General features: G+C 39.5%; 1 protein-coding gene across 1 annotated transcript; it reads left to right on the top strand.

The window, feature by feature from the left end:
- Window positions 1-5,413: 5,413 nt before the first annotated feature.
- LOC142194100 (toll-like receptor 8) lies at window positions 5,414-8,539 on the top strand. The gene has a single exon (XM_075263125.1). It carries the CDS (start codon window positions 5,414-5,416, stop codon window positions 8,537-8,539), a length of 3,126 nt encoding a protein of 1,041 aa, XP_075119226.1.
- The last annotated feature ends 1,398 nt before the right edge of the window (window positions 8,540-9,937 follow it).

Genomic DNA, 9,937 nt, shown 5'->3' with positions numbered 1-9,937 from the left:
GTGCTCCGAGCACACCCGTGTCATCAGCCAGGATGTGTATTGCTGCCACCTTCTTGATAGAAGTTTACTCATTCTGCTTCTCTTCTTAGTTTCCTCCTACCGTTGGCGCAAATTAAATCTCACACATGCAGGAAGAGTGTACAGGGCATGCTCCATGCGCTATACTGGATTTCTTCTTACACCATCATGTAGTTCCAAGAACTAGAAATCCAAGATGGTGCACTGTACGCTCAGCCCGAAGCTCAAGTGTCCAATCATACAGTGCATTCGCAAGCTGTCATTCATGCTGACAGAAGAAGGAAGCTAAGAAGGGGATTAGAAGGAGTGAACTTCTATCAAGAGGGGGACAGTGATGCAGGTCCTGGCTGATGACGCTAGTGTGCTTGGAGCACAGGGGAACATCCCCTGTGCTCCAAGAATACTAATTTGGGGAAAACGGTTGCAACTATCTTCAAATAAAGGGAAAGCCCACAATAGCCTTTTTAAAGGCTAATTTAGCATAGGCTTAGTTAAAAATGGCAATGATAGACTCCATTTAATTCATGACAATTATGATTGTCACACATTTTACATTTTTTTTTTCTTTCACTTTCTATGTCTTCTTTTTTCCATCCTTTTTCTAAATTCATAGACAACATAATAGCTGGATTTAGAACAGAACATCACTGAGAGTAAGATGGAGGTTTCATAGTGAGTTACAGTTTCTGTTTTAAACTTGTGACAAGTATTTGAAGTTGACTGTGTGAAGCAGTTCAGCAACAGCATGAACGCTCGAGTACAACCACCAAGGCTGCTTTAGTAATGTTATATCTATAGATGAGTAAAGTAGTATGCTAGGCAACACCTACAGTTAACGTCTTTTGTGATAACTCTTAAGGCAAATTCTCCTTGTTCATAGTAGTATATAGTAGATGACTTGTGTGCTTGAAATGCACATGAAATGGCTCTATAATTTCAAGATTTATGGCATTACATTATATTCTTTCTTGAGACCTTACATCTATTACTTGCAAGAAAGATAATAAAAGACAAGAATAACAGCATCAGGATAGACAGGTACAAGTACAACACAGACAGCTAGGGTTCAGTTAAAGTACTTCTAAGGATGTGGGTAAAGATATTAGGACACACAAGGTTTCCTCAGGCATAGGGGGAAATAATTTGATGGTTACCTGTAGAAGATCTTCAGATGTGTTTATAACAATTAGTATGTCAGTTCCTTACAAATTGTACTTACACACATAACAATACGAGTGTCAAGTTTTTTTTCTTTTGTTTTTTTTTTATGTAGATACATAGAGATCACAATGTACATTTTTTCCCTATCAGTATGTCTTTGGAATATGGGATGGAAATCCATGCAAACACGGTGAGAACATACAAACTCCTTACAGATGGTTTTTTGCCCTTGGCAGGATTTGAACACCAAGACTCCAGCCCTGCAAGGCTGCAGTGCTAACCACTGAGCCACCGTGTGGCCCCTTGAGTGTCAAGTTTTTGATATGCTTGACTAGGGGAAGTCTAAGATTTGTTCCCTTGGCTCCTTAACAATAATTGTAACTAATAATGAGTTACTTTATTCCATTAGAAAAGCAATTAAGGCCCCTGTGTCCTCAACCAACTGTTACACCGACATAGGCACCACTTGCATGTGCCCCAACTAACTGCAGACCCAAGGGTGACAAGGGGGTGAGTAATACAAAGGGGAAACTCAGATTTACCTTCATCTCAATGAGATAATGGGCTCTTCAGGAAAAGCCTTTCTTATAGCAGCCTGTATAGATGTTTTATGTCCAGGTATATAAGTTTCAACAGTCTCCAGTATCCATAGTCAAGCCAGAGCTGTTCTAAAGCTAAAGCTGTGGTGTAAGTCAACTACTTGTCAGTTTGATTGTCCTGCTGCTATTTTACCCAGGGCGTGATAAGAATTAACCTCTTCCCTGCATGCTCATTAAAAATTCTGTTCTCATCTGCTTCCTGTTTCCTTAACACCCTGCATGCACAGAAACTTCTAGATGATGCCACAGCATCTGAATAGGAAGTGTATCTACAAACCTTGTCAACAAGTGTACTTGAGTTGTTTTGATGATAACATTTTGGCACAATTGAACTCATTTAAGCCATATCCCTTTCCCAGTAAAACCACACCACATTCCTGAGTCAGAAAAATTGAAAAGAAAACTACTTGCCCAAATATGGGCCACATTTTGGCACATAGTTGAAATATAACTACAATAGTAAATCTGTCCCATGGTTTGGATGCTGAACTCCATGAAGTATGTTTCACAGTTTACTGGTAATCAGGTCTTTTGAGTCTGTAGGTCCAACTCTGAATTATAGAGTCTAATTCCTCTATTGTACCAACTCCTTTGCGGCCCCAGCGAAGGGAGGTTCGGGTCCGGAGTAGGTCTCGATTGGACAGCTAGTTGCCACCAGATTGGAAATGTACAGCCCTATGCCTGCCCACCTCATGCCACTGCTGGAACGGCCCAAGGGATAGGCCCATCGAAAAGGCGGGGTTACACAATATAGGAAACAGAGGTGAAGGGGAGGGGGAGATCTGCTCCTTATGAAAGAGAGACTTGTATACTTGGAGAGTGGGCCCTATAGTAGGGTGAGACCTCAGAGTGGCAGGGTGTAGTCCAGCCAGGGGAGCAAGTGTGGGGAAAACTAGAGAAGGCACTCAGCAGGGAGATCCACTACTTGAAGGAGGGGTGTAGACACCAATCCAACACTCTTTGGAGAATGGAGGCCTCATAGTATCTAAGGGGATTGGGTAGCTCCAGCCCAACCCAATGTTTTGTCAATGCAAGAGTCAAATGAGCCAGCCTAGCACATCACAGTGCCCAAATCATGTGTAAGTACCCTTATACCGTAGTTTCAGATCAGTTCTGATGACCCAAAGAAGGGGAAAGTAATTTTTAGTGTAGAGATTGCCCAGGTTCCTAGAGATCCAAACCCCCAGGTAATTGATGGCTACACCACACCACTTGAAGAGGAAGGAGGATTCCAAAGAGGACTTGAGCCCCTGTGGAAATGCGACATTAAGTGCCTCGAACTTCTGAAAATAAATTTTCAAGTTAGTAAAGTGGTAGAACTTGTGGAGTTCAGACATCAAAGGGGGAGGGAAGTAACCGGGTCCTGAAACAAAAACAGGAGGCCATCCACATAAGTCACAATTTTTAGATGTCTACCACCCACCCGCAAAACACCTATGTCAAAGTTAGATATGATCCTCCAGAGTAGGGGCTCTAGAGTCAGGACAAAGATCAGGGGGGAGAAGGGCAACCCTGGTGTGTGTGTAATTCCAGATCAGGAAGGGAGATGACTCCATTGACTCTCATGGAGGCCAACGGATTTATATCTGCTAATATGTTAGCTAATAGTTGTTATGGCAATGGTTGCAACAGATAGTCAGGTACAAAACTCAAAATGATCTGTGTCGTTGGACGATCACGTCCTTGTAAGTCATCGAGACACACTGTATTCGTGTTCAATGACTCAGATGCCAGCTGCACTACACAATGATCTTTGGCTGTGTGATGTGTGTTGTGACGGAAGTCACCATATAGCTCCTGCCCTACAGATATGAGGCCATCATTATCATTATTTATTATGCATCATAAAAGAGAGGCAGATTTCTGGTATGGAGCAGTAGGCAGATGGATAGACATGATCCAGGGTTATATAATACTGATCGCCATACTTGGGGTCAGGGGAGAATTATTTTTCCCCTGAGACTAAGATGTCTGGGATTTTTCTTTGCCTTCCTCTGGATAATTGTGTTGGACCTCAGGACCCTATTTATAGCTGGTCAGGTGGACCATCACAGAAGCTCAGACAGGTGTAGATATTTGGCTCATTACTGGGCCAGAAAAGGCTGCAGCTCTTGCATTGCAGTGCAGTTCCATGAGGTGAAAGCAGGTGTGAAAGAAGGTTCTGTTCTGTAACCCTGAGTCCGGTGAGACAATATTGCTCCTGTTTTGTTTGTTTGGCTGGAAGTAAGCCACGTGTATAGTTAGGTTATCTGTTCTGTTTAGTTATTTGCTTAGACAAGCAGGTTTTTATTTTGTTTTTGCCTGAAGTTAAGGCTGTATTTTGTTTTGTTTATTTTGTGCCTGTAGTCAAGGTTTATTTATTTTCCTGTTTTTTTTCTAAATAACCTAGTTTGCTGTATATTTTGTGTCCCTGTCTTGACTGTTTGGGTCCACACCACTGCTTCTACTGAGCTAACTTCCCCGCACAATCTATTTATATGGTCATGGTTTACATGTCTCATACTGTGCCATCAATATTGTCTAAAGAGGATCACAGGTACAGTCAGCGCCGCACCTCCCATGAGGCGACCTGAAGCGACCGCTTCAGGCGGCGCTATGCCAGGGCCCCAGGGAGGGCAGCATTTTTGCTTACCTAAGCCAGTCCAGGACAAGCTGTCCTGGACTGGCTTAGCACCGAGCGGTGGATTGAGGAGGCCGGTGAAGCAGCGCTGTTCCAGTGTCCTCCTCTCACGCTCAGGCAGAGAGCAGGTCCTCTCCGTGCCTGCTCTCTGCCTGCGAACGCTGCTAAGCCCCGCCCCTTGATAAGCCCCGCCCCTTCATGGTGCCATGCCCCCTCCGCTCCTCGGCTTTCTGTCGTTCGCTTCGGGCGGCGAAAGCTGCAGGTTCACCCCTGGGTACAGTAACAAAATGTCAGTGGTTCACAGTTCAAAAATAGGGTATGAAACATGCATACAGTACATGTCATAGATAGTAAGCTCTTGCAAGCAGAGCCCTGACTCCTTGATTTCTAATTATTTTGTTTTGTTATTCTGTAATGTCAGTTTTGTTGTATATAAACCTTCTAAATATGTTGCTAAATATATTCACACTATATACTGTAAATAAATTATATTATTATTAACAGTATTATTATTTCTGATACTATTGGCTGTTAGAGATGAGCGAGTAGTATTCAATTGAATACCTCCCCGCCATAGGTATTGTGTAAGCGGCCGAACACCAAAGGGTTAAACGCATTGAATATTCACGAATACCTATGGCGGGGAGGTATTCGATCGAATACTACTCGCTCATCTCTAGTGCCTGTATAAATTAATCATAAATAGTATATGATTTATATAGCCTTTAGGTGTCAGTATATCACTATGGTTAACTTCCAACAGAGAAATGAAACAAAAGTGGGCACACACACGAAACTGAGTTATATTAAAGAGGAAACAAATATTGGAGGAACTGTTATATCCCTGCTGTGGTCATCTGAAACAATCTAAAAGCAAGAATGTAAGTAAATACTATATATATAAACATATATATATATATATATATATTGACTGCATCACACAGATTTAGATAAATTGTTTATAATTTCATGAAATTGATTTTGCTTTGTATTTTGTGATTCTTTGCAGCACAAGATGTTCAGGATGCTGCTTAATTTGCCTTCCGTTCTTCTCATAATCTACAATTCCTTTGGAATCTGTACTGAAAATCTAAACAACAGAACTCATCCATGTACAATTAAGGAAATGAACATTTCAGTGGTTTTTGACTGTCAGGCACGGCACCTGAAAACTGTTCCACCACCAATCAACTACTCGACCACCTCTGCAGAGTTGCTGTTGTCCAAAAATCATATACATACAGTACACAAAACTGCTTTCCAAAAATGGCATAACTTAATAAAAGTGGATTTAAGCTGTAATTCCTATCAGCGCCATGCTGACAAAGCTGCTAGAGTTCTCGTTATAGATGATGAAGCATTTTTTGATCAAACCAAACTTGAACAGTTGCTCGTGGATAACAATAATTTGCATACAATACCACATGGACTTCCTATTTCATTACTTACTTTGTCATTACAGTATAATAATATTTTCTCAGTTGTTAGTGAAAATTTTGCTAAAATAAAGCACCTAAAGGAATTATATCTGGATCACAACTGTTTCTATGGTAATAACTGCTCTAAAACAGTGGAGATTCAAGAAGGGACATTTTTGCAGTTGGAAGAGTTGACCATCTTGTCTCTATCAGGCAACAACTTAAACAAGGTTCCTCCTGGACTACCTTCATCCTTAAAAGCGCTTTATTTGAAAAATAATAATATTAGCACCATTGGAGAAGAAGACTTCATGAATCTAACTGACTTAGAAATTCTTCATTTGAGCGGTAATTGTCCAAGATGCTTTAATGCTCCATTTGCTTGCAAACCCTGCCCTGGACAGTCTCAACTAAGTATCCATCCTAATGCATTTCAGTACCTTACAAACCTGCTTGAGCTTAACCTTGGTAATACTTCTTTGACATCAGTTCCAAGAGTTTGGTTTCAAAACCTAAGAAGATTGAAAGCTTTGAACTTAGAGAAGAATTATCTGGTTAAAGAAATGAAATCAGGTGAATTTTTGCTTAGTTTATCTTCCCTTCAAAAACTGGATTTGTCATTTAATAATGAGATAGGAACTTATTTCCAGAATTTAAACCTTTCTGAGAATTTTTCCAAATTAATATCTCTCCGAGAATTACATGTGCAAGGTTATGTTTTTCAACAAATTACAAACATAACCTTTGCTCCGTTACTTCAGATAAAAACATTGAATATTATAAATGTTGGATCAAACTTTATTAAGCAAGTAAATTTAACAGTCTTCCATAATTTTCAAAATGTAACAATGATTTACTTGTCTAAAAACAGAATAACTCCATTTATTTTGGGATCAAATCAAGAAAATTATAAGAAAATTCCAAAATATGGAGGTTCCATCCATGATGATGTGACATACAATACATTAGGAAACTCCACTATGTACCCTGTAGAAAATAATAGGTGGTCTGACCAAACCATCGAGCCCATATGTATTTCATATGGAAAAACATTAGATCTTAGTTATAATACCATGTTATTTATATATGCAGATGACTTTAATTTCTTATCAGACATAGTGTGTTTGAATTTATCCCATAACGGTATTGATCAAGATTTAAATGGGTTAGAATTTGTTTACATGCCAAATCTCACATACTTGGACTTGTCATATAACACATTAGATTTTGCATCCTCAAATGCATTTAAGGAATTGTCAAATTTGCAAGTGTTAGACTTAAGTTACAATGCCAAGTACTTTATAGTTGAAGGTGTAAGTCATAATTTGAATTTTATTGGTAATCTCCCGAGTCTAAAAGTGTTAAATATAAGTTGGAATAAAATTTCTTCTCTAACTGAATACCAAATACCAGAGAATGGAATAGAGGAATTAAGGTTTTCGGGGAACAATTTGAATATCATGTTGGGAAGATGGAACCAACCTTATAAGGATATATTTAAGAATTTTTCCAGCCTTAGAATCCTTGACATATCTTTCAATAATCTTAAACAACTCTCTGATATATTTGTTTCAAATTTACCACGAAATATAACAAAACTCTACCTAAACAACAACAAATTAAAATTATGGGACTGGAAAAAACTGAAACACTTTAAAAATCTGAAATTCCTTGACCTTAGCCATAATAAGCTAGAAGAAATTAAATCCAACTTATTCAAGTACACATCTTCTTTGCAAAAACTTTTACTGCGCAAAAATCGTATATCACAGTTGTCAGCTTCCTTTCTTTATAGAACTACAAGCCTTACTGAACTTGATTTGAGCAAAAACCATATCCATACAATAAATAAATCAGTATTTTTATTGAGTAATATTACATTTTTGAAAGTCCTGTGGTTGAAAGGAAACCCATTTGATTGTACCTGTGAAATCACTGACTTTTTACAGTGGATCATCAAAAGTAATGTCACCATCCCACGGCTGGCCACGGATGTTACTTGTGCTACCCCTAGTACCTGGAAGAAGAGAGGAATCATATACTTTGACATGCATACCTGCAATGAGGACTTCGTAGCAATGCTTCTGTTTCTAATGTCATCACTGGTAATAGTTTCACTAACCGCATTACCAGTAATGAAAAATTTGTTTTTTTGGGACGTGTGGTATATATACCACTGGTTCAGTGCCAAGATAAAGCAAACCAAGCAAAACAAAGTCCGTTCTTCAGACAGCATTTATGATGCATTTATTGCATATGATGAGACAGATCCAGCAGTTACCGACTGGGTTTATAATGAATTATGTCACCAGATTGAAGTTCAGGGCAACAAGAGCATACTTCTCTGCCTAGAAGAAAGAGATTGGGAACTGGGGAAAGCCGTCATTGACAACATTGCCCAAAGTATTAACCAAAGTAAAAAGACTTTATTTGTTCTCACCAAAAAATACATACAAAGAGAAAAGTTCCGGACCGCCTTTTACTTGGCCATGCAAAAACTGATGGATGACAATATGGATGTGATTGTAATTGTATTGTTACAGCCTGTTCTACAAAGTTCACAGTACCTGAGAATTAGGAAGAAAATTTGTGCAAGCTCAATTTTGGAGTGGCCCACAAATCCACAAGCAGAGCATTTATTTTGGCAACAATTGAAAAATGTTTTATTAACAGAAAACTGTAGCAGGTACAATACTTTGTACAATAATATGGTAACACCTTGACAGTACAAAAATATAAGTGCCTTAAGATAATGTATTTGTAAGATAATCATATTTTTCATGTTTTTCTCCATTGTAATTGTCTATTAACACGCCATGCAATTTTATTTCTGTTGCAGCTCCACAAAATGCTTTATAGTTAATTGCATTATTATACAATATATTTTAAAGTGTACCACGTATTGTACTGAATAAAGTTTATCCCCTATATAAATGTACACCGTGCCTTATATAAAATTACGTCCAATAAAAATTACCTCTCAAAGTGTTCCATATTAAATTATACAGCCCAAAGTGCCACATATAAAAAAGACACCCTCACTGTCCACATTTAGCCCTCACATGGCTCTGCGAATGGAAAGATTAAAAAGTTATGGGGTTTGGAGGGCAGGGCATCATACATGAAAAACACCTGCGGCAGGAAAGGGATAAATAGTCTGGGTGGGGTCAAAAATGGCAACATGCTAGTTATTACTGCTGTAATGGAGAAATTTCAGCAGCGCTTCGAAGCGCTTCTCACCAGCCCTATTACCTTGGTGTATCATATACAGTCATGGCCAAATGTTTTGAGAATGACACAAATATTATATTTTCACATGATCTGCTGCCCTCTGGTTTTTATGTGTGTTTGTCAGATGTTTTTATCATATACAGAAATATAACTGCAATCATATTATGAGTAACAAAAGCTTATATTGACAGTTAGAATGAGTTAATGCAGCAAGTCAATATTTGCAGTGTTGACCCTTCTTCAGGACCTCTGCAATTCTCCCTGGCATGCTCTCAATCAACTTCTGGACCAAATCCTGACTGATAGCAGTCCATTCTTGTGCAATCAATGCTTGCATTTTGTCAGAATTTGTAGGTTTTTGTTTGTCCACCCGTCTCTTGATGATTGACCACAAGTTCTCAATGGGATTAAGATCTGGGGAGTTTCCAGGCCATGGACCCAAAATCTCTATGTTTTGTTCCCTGAGCCATTTAGTTATCACCTTTGCTTTATGCCAAGGTGCTCCATCATGCTGGAAAAGGCATCGTTGATCGCCAAACTTCTCTTGGACAGTTGGGAGAAGTTGATCTTGGAGGACATTCTGGTACCATTCTTTATTCATGGCTGTGTTTTTAGGCAAGACTGTGAGAGAGCCGATTCCCTTGGCTGAGAAGCAACCCCACACATGAATGGTTTCAGGATCAGTGGCGTAACTACCGTGGTAGCAGCAGTAGCAGCTGCCACAGGGCCCGGGCCATTAGGGGGCCCGGTGACAGCCGCTACCGCTGCGTTTTTTTTTCAATAGGCAGTTACGGGCCCTATTCACTTGCCGATCCTGGCTGGGCCGGGATCGGCAAGTGACACCGCGGGCCCCACAGGGGCTATCATTATACTCGGGGGTCTTTGCAGAC

The sequence above is a fragment of the Leptodactylus fuscus genome, chromosome 2 (genome assembly GCF_031893055.1).
Source record: "Leptodactylus fuscus isolate aLepFus1 chromosome 2, aLepFus1.hap2, whole genome shotgun sequence".
Classification (NCBI taxonomy): Eukaryota; Metazoa; Chordata; class Amphibia; order Anura; family Leptodactylidae; genus Leptodactylus; species Leptodactylus fuscus.
The sequence above is the reverse complement of the archived record's forward strand: the minus strand, read 5'-3'. Positions and strand labels throughout refer to the sequence as shown.

Excerpts from the sequence above, each read along its gene's own strand:
- LOC142194100 (XM_075263125.1), top strand. The coding sequence starts at position 5,414 with ATGTTCAGGATGCTGCTTAATTTGCCTTCCGTTCTTCTCATAATCTAC.